Source organism: Myzus persicae, unplaced genomic scaffold (assembly GCF_001856785.1).
Source record: "Myzus persicae strain clone G006 unplaced genomic scaffold, MPER_G0061.0, whole genome shotgun sequence".
NCBI classification, from domain to species: domain Eukaryota; kingdom Metazoa; phylum Arthropoda; class Insecta; order Hemiptera; family Aphididae; genus Myzus; species Myzus persicae.
In genome coordinates this window covers 1,062,073-1,082,465 of record NW_019101991.1, presented here as the reverse complement: position 1 = coordinate 1,082,465, position 20,393 = coordinate 1,062,073, and the positions used below count along the sequence as shown (strand labels likewise).

The window sequence follows — 20,393 nt, the reverse complement described above, 5'->3', positions numbered from 1 at the left end:
AAACAAATAAATAATTAATTTTTTTTAAATTTAATTAGCTGAATTACCCGGCTTCGCCCGTGTGTAGTTTTTGCTCTCTCAAAATAAAATTCTTAAATCAACACACATTGTTGTGTTTTAAGGAAGATAAAATTGTATTTTACTTAATGCTATTAAGTGCTAAATAGTAATAGTAGCTGAATTATAAATAAAATATTATTTTATTAAAAATAAAATAAAAATAATAATTATTACATTTACAGATGATTCTAATGATTCTATACACAATATACATATTGTTATTAACAAATGATTCTATTGTTATGATTATAATTTGTATAGTTGAACACGTTTATCGCACATCGATAAGAAAATTATTATTATTTTTCGATAACGCTATTTGTATTTTGTATAAATGAGCTATTCGATTTTTTCCATACAAAACTTAACTTAATAAAAATGTTATGTTAGTTTGTAGTTTATAATTTCGGCAAGTATTCCTACGTCATAAATATAGCTTTTGCAGCCGTTGCTAAGTACGATCGTTAGTAGACAAATTAACTGTCGTAGTGTCATTTCGAAACAAAGATCTATGTGAGCAGTATATTATCAGGTGACCATCTACCTGCGGTGGATTGCGGACCCCGCAAGTGCACACTCTATATGAATAATATGTTTTATTTTAATTTTATTAATTATTTTGATTGCGTGCATGCCGATGAGCGGCTTTAAGTGTAACTTAGCCGATAGCCATCTTGGTAGGCAATGTAATTGATTTAATGCATTCTTTAACCTGATCTGCCCGATTAACCAATAGCAACCAAAAAATAAAAAAAATACCAAGTTCTACTAAAATATTAAGACAATTGAGCTGAGAATGAGTTATTAATTATAATAATTGCAGATTTAGCAAATTGTATACCTATACACATACCAGTGGCGTGTATCATAAAAAAAAAGGGTTTGCTCAAATAATTTTAGGTGACCTACCTCTCATCACACTGCCGTTATACCAACCTATAAAATTTCTTATTTTTCTTCTATCAATACCCACCCACCCATATTTAAGGTGTTGCCTGAGTAACACTTGTACCCAGAGGCGGATTTATCTTTTTTACGGCTATAGGCACCAAAAATTTGCCGCTCCTATAATAGGTGAAAAAGTTACAATACCCCTCCAAAATACCTACTCTAAATATTTAATATATAGACAATAGTAGTGGACGTCCATTTTAATTTTTAGACTATTTTTTTCGCCTGAAGTTATTTACGACACGCGACTCGATGTTTCAAACACAGATTGCGAAATAATATAATAATTTAATAACCAAATTTTTGATTATTATTATCATTATTCGTTACAGTTCTGAGTTCATATGATTGTCATATGTCGAATTAGTAATATAGTGTGGCAGTGTGAGTATTTATTTTTATCGAAATTACGACGACGCGCGACGTCGATCCCCGATAAGAATAATAAAACCATTGTTGCTTTATATATTTTTATGACCCATGCGGGCTCTGGGTGGACTATACCAACGTGTTAAAATATATAGTATTATCAAAAACTGTTTTCTATATAATTGTTTACTATAATATTTATAGGTAATGACTATAAATTATAATGAACCAAAATAGATTGGTATACTGAATATCATATACGATGTACTATAATATGTTTGATGTTTTTTAATAAAACACTACAAAATTTGCCGCCCCCCAAATTTTGCCGCCCTAGGCAGCTGCCTACAATGCCTAATGGGAAATCCGCCTCTGCTTGTACCCTATGTTACACGCCACTGACACATATTGTACCCATGGCCGGCGGCCCGCGGGCGACTTAAGTTTGTTAAAATTTTAAGCGGATTGCTTAACTAACCATGATGAACAAACATTTATCAAAAAACTCACTGTAAAATGTTTCATTAATCTTCCGATTGATTCCACTGTAAAATGAGCATTAAGAAATTATAAATTAACTGTTTTATATCATAGATAGAAGATAGATGGATCTGTTTTAAATGATAAGCGATAAACGTGATGCCTCGACTAAAAGAAATAGTGATTTATTTGTATATAAATAAATAGATATAGATAGATTGTAGAATTTTACTTCTAGGAACAACTCATATCTACACGCCGATCAAACACATAGTTAGACGGACAAAAAGTGAGATTGCATGTCGCTATGGAAACCCAAAGGTCACCGTGCTGTAAAATATATATAAAGATATACAATTTGTACGTAAATAATTTATTTTTGCCGATTTCAACCCTTTAAAATCAAAATTTTGAAAAATCCTTTCTTAGTAGAATTTGTCATTATAATATTAATCCATTCTCAACATTTCAATTCGATAACTCAAATAGGTTCAGATCTGCGTTGATTATTACTAAAGTAACCTTCCTTTATATATAGAGAAGAATATGTACCTACGCGTATTGCTATAATATTAGTGATAGGTTAAGACTTAAAAATACGAAAATAATTATTTTATGTACATAGACCCTTAAAGGAAAAATGTATTATATTCAGTAAATAATCAAAAAAATTCGGCCACCAGTGCTATTTATCACAAGTACAAATGAGGGGCGACATTTCAAAACGTACTTTTTCCAAAATTAAAGAAATTGAGTTATATATTGATTCTTATGGGAAAAAAGGCGGGAAATCGAATGGAGTGGTCAAAATGAACCAAAACGAACTATTTCCCTTGTTAAATTGAAGTTGTTAATCTGTTATTGTGGCACAACGTACTATTTCCGTGTCAAATATTAGGTCAAAACGAACTATTTACAGATTGCATCAAAACGTTCTATTTCCTGTGTTAAATAGGAGTTTGGTTTAGAAATATGTGGCAAAACGTACTAATTCCTAATATTTTTATAAAACAAACTATTTCCATATTACTTCAAAACGTAATATGTTCTATATGTTATAAAGATAGAAAACGAAATTGAAGTAAACACAAAACGTACTATTTCCAGTTGTTTGAAAATACATAAAATATTTTTTGTAGATTTTTTATAATTAATTCATTTATATAAATTAACTGTGCAAAATTAATTTGAATGGTTTATTTATTTATTTCTACATCTAAAAACATTATCATCATTCATCATACACCAAGCATTGTGATTATTGATAGTAAATTGCGCCAAAAGTGTTGATGGTCAGTGATAACGCCTATCATATTTATTTTATTCATTTTATTCATCTCAAAAACCTCAAACCACGGCCTTAGACTTTGTAATAGTATAATATAATATTATTAAAATGTATAAATCAAGAACTAAATGCCTTGTGCATCGAACAATACAGGAGGTAACTATTTCCATAAATCAGACTAAAACGTACTATTTGTCGGAAATAGGACGTTATGATGCAATTTAGTGCTTAAAATTATGAATTACTACATTAAAATTAAAATTTTAACATTAAATGACATCCTAACTAAAATCACTGAATTTTTATGAATTTTATGATGTTTTTACGATATTTCCACGAGTTTCTTAGTAATTCGGAACAGAAAATCGTGTTTTCTGAAAAAAGTGTAAAATGGAAATAGTACGTTTTGAAATGTCGCCCCTCAAATATAATATTATATACTGACCGGTCAACGTGTTGGCCAACTGCCGTTTTCGGAGGCTCGTCACACCGTCAGCGCCCGTCGGGCTGCTCAGCTCGTCCTCGTCCTCGGGTATGGTGTACACGTCCGAAGCGTTTGCGTTGGTCGGATTGCCTCCATAGTACGCTTGCTGTTCACTGCAATACTGCTCCTCGCGCCGTTGCTGCTGTTGTTGCTGTTGCTGCTGTTGCTGCTGCTGCATTCGGGCGGTGTCGACGTCGTCCAACAACACTTGGCCGTTCTCGTCCAACATGGGCATCGGCCGCAAGTTCATTAGTTCGACGCCACCGCCGGCCAGACACTCAGCCAGACTCACGTCGTCGCTGGAATCGGACCCGGAACGCTCTCCCTGCAGCTGCTGCTGTTGCTGTTGCTGTTGCTGCTGCAGTAGTTGTTGCTGCTGCTGCAATTGTTGCTGTTGCTGCTGGTGGTATTGCTGAGAGTTCCCGCCGGCGCCGGCTCCGTAAGGCATGGACACCTCGTTTTCCGGCGACACGGGTGACAGCTGTTCTTCGGGCGACAACTGTTGCTGGTGGTAGTCGTCGAAACCACGTTGCTGAATGTGCCGCCTTGCCGCCGCCGCAGCTGCCGAATTGTAACCACTATGCTGCTGATACGAGCCGCCGGCGGGTTGTTGGTACGCCGAAGTAGTGGTGTGTTGCTGCTGTTGTGAGTACGACGACGACGACGACGACAACGACGACGACCCACCGGCACCGCCAGCGCCGTCCCTGTGCTGTTGCTGGTAGACGTTACGGTCCTGATACGATGAGTTCTGTTGCTGTGGAGTGCCACTTTTGCTGTTATTGCCGTTGTAGTAAGTGGAGTCTTGGCCGCCGGACGACGCGTAACTTCCGTTAGAGGCAGTTTCGCCTCGAGATGACGACGACATCGCCGTCGTTCTGTATAACACGCAATAATGGTTAAAAACCAAATGAACAACAATTTAAAATAGGTATTGCTATAAATAACATAAATAAAATGAAAACATATAATTATGTGATGTTTAGTGAATATATTATGTATAACATGCTCACATTATATTTTTTAAATGTGTTGTGTACATTTCAAGTCTCTACATTTTTTTTTTTTTTATTACATCGAAAAACAAATCCAAATATTTTTGTATTACATCATAATTTTGTGCAAAACTAGTTCTGCACAAAATTTCTAGTTCTCCCTAATTTTAAGTACTGAGAATTTCCAATTTTAACCTCCAATTTTCAACTAGTCGCAGTTTTTGATCAAAAACTTCCGTCAAAACCACCCAATAAACACTGGACATTTCACCAATTTACAAAAATAAATGATTTATGAGGGGGGTGTCTCATTGTAGAACCAAAGCTTCATAAGATCCTGGTATGGACCCAACCTTAAGCTCCATAAAAAAAACTCTGACACTATTTTGCTCCTATTAGCAGGTTAACCCGAAACCCAAATAAATTTTTACTATGTGATGATGTGTAATTTTGTATGACGTACCTAACTATCTTGTGCGGTTAAAGTTCATTTTTTTTATTATAGTTATAATAATTATTAATGGGAATAATTTTACATTCAAAATTGGCATTGTAACTAAATATTTCTTCTCAACACATAAGCATTACTCTTCGTTTCGTCAATTCGTTCGACAGTTATATAATATCGTCTATCAATGCAATTCGTTGAAATTAAATAATATTCTAATAAGGAACATAATATCTTACATGATCTAAAAAATATTTGATACCTACACAGTTTTCGAATTAAGTTTTCCTCGAACTATACTCAATCCATTACCCGTATGAACTCGAATGTCAAATAAGTACAATTTTTGCACATGGAATAATTTTGAATATCGAATTGCATTTTTATTCTCGTTGTTTGAACAACCGAATACCAGCTACATCCAGCACTGGAAACCCGAAACACAAATAAAATATATTATTCGGATGCAAAACACTCATTATATCCGCACGCACGAGCGTAAAGCAAATACCGTACTTGCAATACATATATGTTTGAAGGCACACCCCCAAAGGTGGTACCTACGTGTAACCGAATAAAATGCGTCAAAAATAATAATAGAGCTTTGTGTATTTTTTTTTTTAGTTGTGTTTATCACTGCAGTATTACTTTAAGTGCCGTGTTATTGATTAAACCGTCAGCAAGCGGTCATATACATATTATTTTTGAGCTTAATTTCGTTTTCTTCTGAACGTTTAATAAATATGAGCGACAAAATAATATATATGTAACTATATTATGTATACTTTTTCGTTGAAAAATTAGCAGCCACTCAAAGCTGCTGTCATCCCTGCTGTCGTAAAACAACATTTATTGGCTTTTTAGTCGTAATTCGTTTTCAACTCGGCGGCGGCGACAATGCAATTATAATTATTATTATAAACTATAGGTGTAGGGGAGTTCTGTCGAACAGCCGCAAACACTGCTCTAGAGAAAAAAAATATGGCGGGCTTAAATATAAAGGTAATTCACAAAGCTGAGTGAGTTAATTATTACTTGTTTTTTTAACCCTTTTAAGCCAAGGTATATTTACAAGAAAACGTTAAAAGTTAATTTAATGTTTGGTTGACTTAATTCTGCAGTACCTATCCGAGTTAAAAGTGAATAAACAATTTATTATGTGTAATATAATAGGTACAATATTTAGCCCATACTTAATTTGTTTACCAACTCAAAACTATACTAAGTATAGTGTTTGCTTATATGTTACATATAATGTATACATCATTTCTATATAGCATAAAGGTAATAGGTAAGTACTCAATTAAAGATTTTCTTCCCTAAAAAAACAGTTTATACCTACAAACATTAGCTGAAATATCTTTCGACATAAAAACGAAATCGATTTTGAAATGTAATCAAACAAAATTGAAATCAGAATAAATAACTTAACTTCTTGAAATTTGAAAGTAGTTGATTTCACGTCAATTAAAAAAAAACAATGAAATCAAGTCAGTAGATAAATAACGAAAACCCAAAAGTAATTAGTAAAGTCAAGAAGCCAAAACTTGGTGATTTACGTGCGTAGGTTTGCGCATGACTGCAGTATCCACGATCATAAACTTTAAAATACAATATATTGTATTATTATAATGTCTACGACGGCGGTCGATATACTAATCATGATATCAGTGGTTATAAACATACGACCTAGGTACGGATAAGAATATGTACCTACGTCGGACGAGTGAGAAACCATTCTAGTAGGTAATCATATTAGGTGTAAACGTATTCGAGGGCCTCGGATGATTGGACGGTGACTAACATTTTGAAAACAATAATGTCTCGGCCCAACAAAACAATTTTTCCGCAAATATTTCTTGGTGATCATATTATGATTTATGACATTATAATAGTATGAGTGTAGGTATACTACAGACTTTAGCTTAGTATCTGCAGCTTGTGATTGTATCACTTGTATTTATATAATATTACTAATGAGTGCGTTATAAAAACTAATTAATATTATTCCTATAGAAAATCAAATTCAAACAAATAGGTAATAAAAATCAGCTGGCAAACAACCGTGAAAATAATTGTCGTTCCGTATGATTGGGTAGGGTTTCGGTAGATATCTGCTGAGTGAAATTAAACTGAGCGGCTTAACACTTCCATATGGACAAGCTATCCCTCTACCACATACAGAACATAATAGAAATGACAATAATCAATCAATATACCACTACGAAAAATAGTTCAGTTGACCTTGAGGCTTGAATTCACTGTTATCAATTTTGACTAGTGTCAAGTAACAATAAATTAATAAAAGGACCTGAAAATACTAAGAAAATGTTTTAAAAAATGGACGAACACCGAAATATATTTTTTTTTAACTCAAAACAAAAGTTTCACCATTGAGGTATCTGTTGCATGAAACAAATTATTACGATTACTTGGAATGCAAATCATCCAAAAAATAAATCATTTTTTATTGACATATAGGTCTCATTAATTAGTATAATCAATTACTATTTCATATAAAATAATTGTAAAAACATAATATTCATCCTATTACGTTTTACATTACTATAAGTTCAAATGTAGTTCATGAATTACTACTCCTATAAAATTGCAACATTTTAAACGACTTGTAAAAGTATACAAGTATTCGATTAAACTAAATTATTATGATAGTCATCTAATAGTTAACTTTATTACTTACTGATAATCAATAACCTATTAAGTAAAATTAAATAAAAATGAGACCACGTGTGTATAATAATAGGTAACTGGATAAATGCATAATATAAAGTGACAGGGGGCTTCCATCCCCGCTCTCTCTTCTAGCCAATCCTTCTATAATATTGTCCAACCCCCTCAGAAGTTTAATTTAAAATGCTTTTTATAATTCAATATACTCATCACTGTCACTTTTTTAAAATTATTATTATTGTTTTTGGTTGCCACGGTAATCATAAAATAGTGCAGAAAAACAAAATAAATACCAAACTCTTTTATATTATAGAGGGATGGATATATTATATAATACACATAACTAAAATATGAATTCATATTAAATGAACTACTTACCTAAATAAATATTAATACAATACATTTTGTATAAAAAAACAATATTTGTATATACTAAATATCAAAGATAATAATGTTATATTTAAGATATTTTAAAAGACACATTAGCGTATTATGTTATTTACCGAACATAAAATGGCCTGGAACCGATAATAGTGCTAGTCATATAACTTCAGTTTCATTAGTTTCAATAACTTAATTCTGCAACATTTTAATTTCAAATGTCTATTTAAAAAAATGTTCCAATGTATTTTTAGGATTCTTGAGTTTCATTAAGAACAATTTATGAGTGATCGTGTATTACATTATCAATCATTCCTACCAAGCCTTAAATCTGTTTTTGACACTACAAAAAAAAAAAACAAAAAAAATTTCAAAAATGTCAAATACCTATTAATAAATATTTTAAAATTCGTTAGAATATTTTGAAATTTTCACTGATAACAAAAAAAATAATAATTTATAAAAGAGTGAAAAAAAGTTTCTGCAGTAAATATTTTTTGAAATTATTACTAATAATTAAATTGGTTGAGGATAAAATATTGTCATTATATATAGATATTTAAACGTCGACCAAATTTGAATTTCAATCGATCACGAAAAATTGGTAATTTTACCTCCACACTTATTTCAAATATTCATACATAGCACAAAAAAATCCGAAATATTTTTAAAATTATGTCATCACTAATTAATGCGGGTAATATAAATATACAGTGGAAACTCGATACGTCGAAATTCAACGGAAATGAAATTTTTTCAACTTATCGAGGTTTCCGACCTACCGAGGTTTTCGAAACAGCAAGGTTGTAGAAAAAAAGTTCGACTTAAAGAGTTTTTAAAATGTATATAGGTATGTACTGTGTATTAAAAGTTTTCAATTATTATATACAATGAAAAAAAAACAGGTAAGTGAATGTCGCTCTGTTGTACATTAGGTGTCTAAGAGATTGCTATAATGGATGGTATTCAATTTGAATTCAATGATAGGTATCAAATCGTTGCACACGAAAAACAATTCTGGCGGAGACGGTATGTCAGTTTAGGATATTTTAAATTCTTATTACTTATTATTAATATGGCAGCCGGTAAGTTGAATTAATATTATTCTTAAATTATATCTAATGCTGGAAAAATATTCAATATACCTTTGTGAAATTGGAATGTTTTGAAACCGATTTACAACAAAATGATAACCGTTATTCATCGTGTTAATATGCAATTTTGTCCAAATTTGAACACAAAATGTCTGTAAAAAATAATTGTATTCATATATTTTTTTAATTTCTTAATTATGGAAAAAAATGCTTAAGTGGAACCTTGTTTTAAATTTTCAATCCTTAGCTATAAAAACTGAACATTTTATACGTATTTAACTACAAAATTATTTTCGATTTTCAATTTGATAAATATTGTCAACATTTGAACTTTAAAATTTTATAAAAAAATGTTTTAATATTTTTCAACTGCTATTGTAACAACATATCAAAAGTCTTGTGTTAAATTGTCATGCTTTTTGACCCAACCAATAAAATTGTATTGACATTTATAGAAAAAAAAAATGAAAAAAAAAGAAAATGGAAATGTCCGCCAACAGCCTAAAACGAGTCAGAATATTTTGAAAAATTGTATTAAGTATATGAATTGATGAGATAAACATTGTATCTACAGTAATTCGTTTTTGAATTACAACAAAATAAGAAAATCGCTACTAGAGAAATCGAGTGAATATCCAATATTGTAAACATTTCAACTTCAAACGCTCATAAAAATTTAATTTGACTTTCCGGTAAAAATTTTTTTTGATAAAGGTAGACAAGATTTTTACGAATTTTGTCAAAATGTTAAATTTAAACGCTCATAAAAAATTATTTTTTATTTATACTCACTTTTTTTTTTTAATTTCTATTAACAACAACTTACAAGTAACCTTGTATTAAATTTACAAGTTTTTTGACAAAGCGAAAAAGTTTTTATCGACTTAAGTTTAAAAAAAAAACAAATAATAATCAAAAATTGTATGTGCCTATAAATAGTTCAACACAAATCGAAATATTTTGAAATTTTTATGGTGTATAGAAAACGCTTACACAAATATTCAGTGGAAATTGCATGTTTCTACGGAAAATTTGTTGGAGTTACACTAAAAACTAAAATCGATTTTTTCGAAATATGGTTTTGAGTAAAAATTCCCTTTTTTCCTCAATTGTTTGTTTGTTTTTCCTGTAGTTTTTGAAAACTATTGGGAATTTTAAATTTGGACCTCCCAAACGCACCAACTAGATTGGTGCCATAGACTTTCCTACCAGAAAAGCTGATATTGAAGAAAATCGAAGCACTTTTACAGCAAGAAACCGTGAGAGAGAAACAAAAAATAAGTTAAATAAAATAAAAACACACATACTGTAAAATCAATACATTCATCGCTCCGCTCAGAATCCAAACTGTGATTATATGGGTTATTTAAATTTAATAAAATATCGCGAAAAAAATATAATAGAACATATATTATGTAGTGTTGCAACTTTATAATAGATAATTTGTTATCTTACTTTGACTTAAAATTTGGGATTTGCTATTATCATCGAAACGAACAAGTCCATTAGACAAATGTTTATAGAATTATCCGTCTATAATTCTATATTCGGAGCACAGAATGATCGAGTTATCCATAGTTTTTTTTTTCAAGAAATCGAGGTTTCCTCAAGGGAACAGAATGTTTTTTGACTTATCAAGGTTTTCGACTTATCGAGGTTCTACTGTACTATGATAATATTATTATGTTTCTAAGGTTTTTTTAGTAAAAAAAAACAAAAATCTATGTAGTCAAAAAACTGACTTTATTTGTAAAACTTCCCGTTGTCCCTAATGTTTTTTATGCCCCCTCCCCCATCCCCCATACACCAACTTAAACCTATTTGCTACCAGAAAATATCCTCAAAGCTAAATATCCAAGCACTCATTTTACTAAAACGGGTACACAGCCACAATTATATTATACAACCTCACATAATTTTAAAATAAATACATTCATCGTTCCTCTCAGGATTTAAAACGCGATGCAGGAGTTATTAATGTCATTTGTTTCAGCTAATGTGTAAAATCAGTTTTATAACTCAATACCTAGCAAAGTGTTACATATTTTAAGGAAAATATGAATATTATTCACCCAAACGATGTTTTTCGACATAATTCACCACAAATATACGACCACAATACGTCAATACTTATAAAAATAAAGGCACCCGAACGATGTAGAGGTCGAACGATTTGTTTTCAAGAACATTAACATATCCGCGGTATTATAGCTGGTTGGTCACAATTACACTAACATAATACTATATAATCCAACCACACAATCATCACTCCACATCGTCCAACTATTTTATACCCAGAAGGACGTCACAAGCCTATGTTATAATGCTGTAATAAGTCCTGCGAGTTACCTGGGCATCGCCAAATGCGACGGCGCCACCGGTGCTGGTTCCGTGACGTCCATGTTCTTCGCCTTTGCCATGACGTTCTGGATCAATGCTCGCTCCTCAGCACTCAGGTGGCTCAGGTCCAGGCTCAGCGGGTCCGGGTCGGCCGTCGTGGTTTCCAGTATGCCTGTAAAAAACACGTTCAATATAGACGTTTGTATATAAATACAAATAATAATATCAAAAGACCCGAAACGATGATACCCAGACTGCACGAGTGGGTATAAATTACTAATTATTAGGAGAAAAGGAACTACTTTTTATTTGTATATTTTAAAACAGACACAAGATAAACAACAAATTAAAAAGTAGGTACTTAAAAAGCGTTTCAAATACTTTTGTCAATAAGTAGACGGTATTTAACTTATTGACAAAAGTTAAAAGACCAAATATAAAATATACTATGTAAAGTAGATATTTATAAAGTAATACAAATACTTTTCAAATATATTTTTTTTCACTTTATAATCAATAGGTACCAGTTATTTTTTCTTTGATGTTTAAACTCAAAGCTATATATAGTGGCTCGTTTAAACTATACATGTATAATATATACTACACTGTAACTACACAATAACTGCAGTATCGTGCTGTGTAGCACCTAGGAGACGTAAGGATAAGGGTGAAAGTATTTTTTTTATTTTGATATAATATTTTTTATCGGTACACCGGAAAATAAAGTTAAAACGATATTTGTAACCAATGGTTGTTTTTTTATTTTTGATATCACGAATACAAAGGGACTGTCAACATTCCCGGTGTATTCGATATTTTCGATAACTTTTATGATACCACTGTTATTATAAATATTATTATTAAAATTCATTATATACTTGGAATCAAGTCCAAAAAAAAAACAATACATTGTTATTCTTCAGTAAAATTCATAATTTTCTCCAAATTTGAACTTAAAATGTTTATAAAAAGAAATTGGATCAATAAATTATTTAAATTCTTTGTTGCGGTATGAATATTACTTATGAGAAACCTTGTTTAACATTAAATTTTACAAGCTTTTTAACAGAAAAAACCATTTGCATCGACATGTATAGAAAAGTTAACTAAAACTTATCAAAAATTTAAAATGTATATAAAAAGCTCAATATAATTTTGAAAATTTCACACTTGGGTTTAGAAAATGATAACATTATTAAACATTAATTGGTGACCTTTTCAAGTATCTAAGGATTTGTTTTTTAAATTTCAGCAAAATAAGAAAATTATACTGAGAGAAATAGTTATATTACGGCCATTACGGGTAAATTCCTTCAAAATTTAAACTCCAGGCACTCATAAAAATGTTTGAAGAATTAAGCTCAAATTTTTGGTTTTTAATCCACTAATAACAACTTAATAAAAAAAAAAAAATATTATGAGTTTATACCTAGAAAAATAATTTACAAATTTTTCTTATTTCATAATATACCTACTATATTATGCGCAAGTAACTACTAAGTAATAATAAACTTCATTTATGATCGGAAAAACATAATAAAATGTACTGGGGTACCTTATAAGTTATAACATATAGGTACCAATATGAGCTTACAAAATGTCGAATGCCTGTGTCTCATAATTTTTTCATTTATTTTTGTTCTATTTCTTCTTTAAAATATAATATTATGTTTATATATACAATACCCACACGCACACACAATTTAATCGGCAATGGTATTCGAGTTTATTGTTGGGTAGCACAAACATTTAATAAAAATTTAATGAGTCATTGGTGAGCTGATGGTCTCTTAAACTTGATTTTGTGGCCAATGATCGGTCCAATTAATTTCAGTAAACAATTAAATTAACAACTTTTCATGCATCTCGACATATAGACATAGGTACTTATATCAAACATAAAATGAAAACATTTCATTTCTGAGTAAAAAAAATCATAATACTGATAATCCAAACAGAAACGAAAAAGTATATTTAATGAAAATTAATTATTGTTATTTTTATAAAAGTTTATAATGAATTCAAAATACAAATATATACGAAATAATATTTCAAGTATTTTTAAAATGTATTTTAAATACATAAATATCATATAAATACATGTATTACTCAAATGATTAAGATATTTTGTGGTTTATAATATTGTTATATGTTAATGAGAATATGAGATACTGATGCGTTCATACTAACTTCATAGTAATCGGCACTAATCGCATAGATATAATAATATTATTATACTCTCGCACTTTCACTGTCTATTTATTCCATTGAGTTTGACAAGGTTAAATAATTATTGCCTTAATATTTTCGTATAATACGAATATTGACTTGAAAAATAAAAATTTAATATTCTCTAACAATATTCTATGTGAGGTTATATTTTTATAAGGTCTAAGCCATCTGCAAGGGACACCACTAGAGTTTAGAGGCATGAAGCTTTAGGTATACTGGTCACATGTAGTTTAAAGAATAATAATCAACATAATAATATATCGATAGGTGTACTTATATATATCTAGGTACCAAAGTCATAACTCATAATATAGTATGACCGACAATGAAAGGATAAAAAATAAATACTCCTTTAGAGCTTGTCATGTAACAATACATGATTGATGTACAACATGCACTTCATATAGGCACAACTAGCTAAATGATATAAACTATAATATGTAAAAGAAACGAGACGGACACAGGGCTGAAATCTGTATTTATATATTTTCGCAAAATGTTCTAAAGATAAAATATAATTAATTAATTGCAAACTTAAGTTAGGTAGCTCGTCAAAAATAATCAATTATACAAAACAATTACTTTGTAATGGACTCAACAACCTGAGTCGATATCGGTGATAGGTATTAAAATCAGATCTAGAAACGTAATTTCCCCCGACAAAAATTTCCCCGGACATAATCTTTTCATTCATTTATTTATTTTTTAGGTAGTTGTAATTTCTATAACTTTGATAAATTATGGATTAAAACGTATATATATTAGGTACCTGGTACACATACAATGTTACAAATACAGTTTTATTTGTTTCCAATCCTTCAATGTGACAATGTAATATAAGTAATAAAATTAATAATATATTAAAAACATATTTTTTTAGAAAAATGTTGTTTTTAATGACTAAAATTTTATAAAAGAATACTTTCAGAAGGTTGTAGCATAGTTTTTGAAATGACGAATGGTTCATAAAAAAACGATCATCCGTTAACTATATATGATATATGTATTGTTATCTTGTTTTCAACTTATTCACAAACTATAAATAGATAAAATAATATAATATTGTTGTATTTGAATTCCTAAACTAATTGGAATTAGCACTTGCAAAAATGTCATGTTCAAAGACGAGGTTAAAATAAAAGGTAAATTAGAAGATCAAAGTATTTACAATACAATTTTTTCAGCTGTGAAAATGTACGTTTAGTGTGACGTTTTTTTATTGAGTGGAAATGAATTCGGAAATATTGTCCACACGCTGAGAATTAATGGAAAGAGTTTGTTCAGGGAGATCACTGTCTGAGGAGATTTGGTCCGTTAGTATGAATACTATAGGTATAACGAGTAGGTTTGTAACCCAACATTATTCGCTCCGCGTTTCAATTAGTAGGTAATAAGTATGTAATAGTAATATTTTTAGTTCTAAAATCATCAGCTAAATCTAATCTAAAAATACGTGTCAGGCTCAATACTATGATTTCTGTTATGGTTTGAATTAACAAATGATAATGTCACATTATTAATTATTATCTCAATATATGATATAATTAAACATAAACGTTTAAATGATAATAATAGTATGAACTAATCAAATAAATTAAAAGCTACCTATATTATACGCAAACAACGTGCACAGAATTTTATCGTTCCTTATACTAATCGTGTATTAATAATTATTAATTAGTTGGTATATCTTTTAAAATAATATTTAAATTTTTTACTAGAAAATTCAATGAATTTATCGAAAATGTCCTACGGAAATGCAAGATGTGTAGATATACCATGCGTGACTTATATCGGATTCAGTTTTTGAAACTGAGATATTGGTGGTTTCTTATATCGTTTCATGGATTCAACGAAATAGAGTACGGATCGGTACTCGGTCACATGTCCAAGATACATACAAAAAATGACAGTGTAAACTTGGTGATGTATAAATGTATGATACAAAATACATCTACTGCTAAAAAAAAAATGTCTAACTTTCTTTATAACTGTCAAACAATGCCCAACAAATCAATAAAAACATGGTTTAGTTTAAAAAAAAGTGAGTAACCACTATCTGCTGTACAGTAGTTGTGCGTGCCTCGTCATTGAGCAGGTCACTGTAATGAGTGTGTTAAATTGAAATTCAATAGTAAATCTTTGTACCCGAAAAACAATTTTGAATAGAGTCGGTTATTACTTATTACTAACACTTAACAGATTATTTTACCATAGAATATTTAAATATTGATATTATTGTAATATTATCTATTGAAATTTATTTTACTATTACTTATTAGTAACAAGGTAGGTTGAATAATTTTTTTCCTAATACATCGATTCGGGAATTTAAAATGGTTTTACAATTAAATTGTATTCATGACTATTATATTAGTATTTTATAAATATAAAATATATTATTGTTCGTAATTTTTGATTCAATACCGACTTACCGTAGAAAGGTGTAAATCTAATGTTTGTAGAATAAAAAAAAAAAACTTAATTCCAAGCCATTTGCCTACGAATGACTGTGAATGCCCCCTGGTACGTTACAAATGTCAGCCTTCACAATGAGCTAAAAATTGCTACTATCAAACAAACAGCTGCCAAATTCTACACTCTCCTCCACTCCATAACGGCACACCACCCCAACTGCCTCATCGCTCAACTTCACTCCAACCATCTTCCAGAAAACCCGCCAAGACGTCTCAAAAGAAATTGGCCCAGAGACCTACTCAAGACTTAATGCATACCTTTTAAGAAAATTAAATCAAATTAAAATATTTTAAGCTCAGGTGCTTCAAATGTGAGGCTCCTTCATGTCATTCTCTGTCCCTTTTACATCTTATCTTATACCTTTTACTTATTGCGCCCCCCTTGTACAGATTGTAAATATTCATAAAATAAAAGTCTTTAAAAAAAAAAAAAACTTAAAAAATATTTTGAAAGTATCACGGTACATACACCTATATTATTAGCGGGGACTTCAGCGTTTACGACTAGTAATACACGTAAAAGCTTAAGTCCCCTCTAATAATATTTTTAAATTACGTCAAGATAACTAAAATCGCTCTTCTTCGTTTAAATATCCAATTTCGTCAACATTTTTTTTATCAAATATGCATAGAAATAAATTAGATTGCTTGTTAGATTTTAGGGTAAGAATTTATGAGGAACTTAATATTTATTTTTTATACATTTATAGGTACATAATAATTTGTAGCTTTTCATAAATTTAACAAATGTTGTATATATTTTAACTTCAAAAGCATAAAAAAAAATCTTGCCAATGTATTTTAATATTTCAAATTTAAATTAGAAAAACGTATAATGGATCTTGTATGAATTTTTCGAGATTTTGGTCTTATTCTTAATATTTTTACGAATAGATTCAGAAATATCCCAACGAAATTCTAAAATTTCAAATGCCTTTAATTAGGACAAGAAGCTTAAATGTATTCCAAATATAAATATCTTTAAACTTTAATTAAATTTAAAAAAATATCATGTAAGTACCAATAAAAGGTTTCAAGTTTCTAAGATTAATACTTCTTGAATAACAATAAATAAAACGAAAATCGTTTGGTGAGGAATCGTTATTTTTACCCTTGAATATCCAATTTCATCATCATTTAAATTTAAGACTCTAATAAAATGATAAATAATACTCATGGAATGCCACTCAATTTTTTTATATTCCTCGTAAAAAAATTATGTGGAAGCTGTCGTTAAATTTGCAAATACTTGGTTTGAGTATAAAACATTTACCAACCATTTTGAACATGAAAATAATTTACGATTTGGCTGAATTTCGTCAAAATTAAACTTAAAAAATAGATAAAAAAATTAGGTCGGTGTTATTTGTTTTTACAACAAAATAACAAAATCGATTTTGTCAACAATTGGTTTTGTGTTCAAATTTTGGTTTCTCCCAATTATTTAGTTAAATACGTTCTTGGAATTATTTACTTTCCACCACGTTTGGCACCAATTATAATATTATTCATCTACTTTCCTGGAAAGATATTAATGTTTTTTATTACTCGAAAAGGCGATGACAGATAAAAAAAATCAACATTAACACATAATTATAAAATTAACACATTTATCGCTCCGCTTACGATTATAAATATTTGTAATTTATAAACTATAATTTGTTAAATTAAAAAAAAAAATCAAATCATCTGGGACAATGCATATTTACGTAGTAGCTGGTACCTACAAAACGACGACGAAGAATTGTATGTTATCCAAAGAAGGATTTATTATTATTTGTGTCTCGTATTTAAAATAGGTAGGTACCTACTTGTCTTATTTACGTTTTAAATTCGATTCAATTTTACATCTTATGAATTACGGGTTGTATAGTTACATTTCTTGTGATGGAACCATTTTATATATAGTTTAAGTATTTGGAAGTATAGAAAAAAAAACGTTATAACCACGAGGTTAAACTTTGAAAAAAACTGTTAGTGAAATAAAAACGGAATATTTATTCTTTAACCGTAATCGATAAATAATTAAAAATAACGTTATGATTAAGGTATTATAAATGTTTAAAATTTAACGCAAAATCAATGTAACAATAAAAATCTTAATAGAAGTTTATTAATTTCAATATTATTTATTATTTCATTAAAAATAATGATATTTGTTAAATTATATTTTTTCAAATTATTATTCAATAGTATTTTTTTTTAATTTAATATTGTCAGTGGTGAAGATACCACAACCTTGATTGCATGTAACCACTTTGGTAACAAGTATGCTCTTCAATCACACTTGAATACAATGCATGTCCTATCCTTCTGTAGTACCTATATTGTCTATACTCTATGGTAATATCAGATTGAGTTAATATGCATCAGATCAAATTCAGATTTCTAATTGGTAGGCATGAATTTTAGTTGAATTATTTTTTTGAAAATAGATTTAATTTGAAACCTGTACAACTGATTGAGTTTGTCTTATCAAAAAAAAATTTTTCCTACTTATGGACCTGTGAAAATCGTAGGGTGGTTTTTTTAGAAATAATTACCTACTACTAATAATTTTTAAAAAAAATTATAAATAAACAATGTAAGTATAACTGCATATTACATAACAATAAATCTATAACAATTTTATCATATCTTTAAATTGTGTTCCATTATTATTTAATAGCTATAGATACTATAGTTCCATACATAGATGTATAGAACTATAAAATAACTAGATAGTCGAATCACTGTTTAGTCTCATATAAAACGTAAATATGAAGTCTGGCAGCCATAATATGTCAAGAGGGAAAAATACAATTAATTAATCCACGAAATATTTTTATTGTGGCACGAATTATATAATAACACAACGAATTCATCTTGATTTTTGGATAAACCCGATACTTTTATTGATATATTATATTAAATTTGATGGCATAGTCATAAATGTCATGGAATAATCAATCGTATTTTTCCCTCTAAGTGCATGACTCGCAGCCGACTTCAATATACTCATCGAGACGATTATTTAGTTGTTTTATATTATATTATCCATGATACTTGTTAGTTGTTATAATTATAGATTATATTGTATAGCTTTCCTATTTAATTATTAATATATTTAATTACCTTTTTATATTTTATCATTATAACTCGTGATTACAGATTTTTGTATAGTATATGTAATATGTTAATGTACTCAGTACTGTTAAGCAACCATAGACGATAGTCTATAGTATGACTTAATAAAAACATATAACTCAATACTAAGAGGAATCGATTAAACAGCATCTAAAATAATTTAAGAAATATATTTATTAAGTATACTACGACTTTTGAGGTGAACAGCCAAACTAAAGTAAAAACAATTTGTCCTATCAAAGGAGAAGTTATGAAAAAAATGTACAAAATTTCTGATTTTCTTAATTGTTTTAACTCTTTAATAATCACTAGGTCTTATAAAATAAAAAGTCGAAATATGTGTTAATAACATGAAATATTTTTATAAAAACAATTTTATTCATCATTATTTCTTAAAATACTAATTATACCTAACAAAAAAAGGAATGTATTGAATAGAATATAATGAATGAATAAACCGAAACCACTATAGTCACTATTATGGAGTACCTACTAGACTGCATAGTGCATATTATACTTACTTCGTGCTCTATTATGTAAAATATCTACATATGGATCTGTGAAGACTGAATGAAGGTTATTTTTAATAACTATTATTCACTATTTCCAATTAAAAGAAATATAAATGCACAATATACAACTGTTTATAATATAACATTTAATCTATAAAAGTGCTAAGTACATCTTTTAATCATTTTTTTATAACTTTACACTAGGTATATTACCATTATAGATTTTTTTTTTTTTATACTACATTAAACTACATTGTACTACAGATAAACTTTAACTGAAAAAAATGTAACTTATCAAGTGACCAGTTGTGAAAAACAAATCTTTTAACTCATTAATAATCATTGGGTCATGGATTTTTGTGTAATGAAAAGTCGAAATATATTATATTTAAAAAAAATGAAATATTTATCAAAAGTGTTTTTATTTAACATTAAATTTTTAAAATTCTAATTTAAAAAAATTTT

General features: G+C 29.1%; 1 protein-coding gene across 4 annotated transcripts in view; it reads right to left on the bottom strand.

Annotated features, from left to right (window-relative positions):
* Window positions 1-20,393, bottom strand: part of LOC111030942 (mediator of RNA polymerase II transcription subunit 12-like) — a 115,806-nt gene that overhangs the window by 60,336 nt on the left and 35,077 nt on the right. For all 4 annotated transcript variants that reach the window (XM_022310682.1, XM_022310684.1, XM_022310683.1 and 1 more), the window contains exons 2-3: window positions 11,591-11,753; window positions 3,594-4,510 (exon numbers count right to left, since the gene is read on the bottom strand). In XM_022310682.1, the coding sequence (XP_022166374.1) occupies window positions 3,594-4,510; window positions 11,591-11,753 (1,080 nt within the window). The remainder of the gene's footprint in view (window positions 1-3,593; window positions 4,511-11,590; window positions 11,754-20,393) is intronic.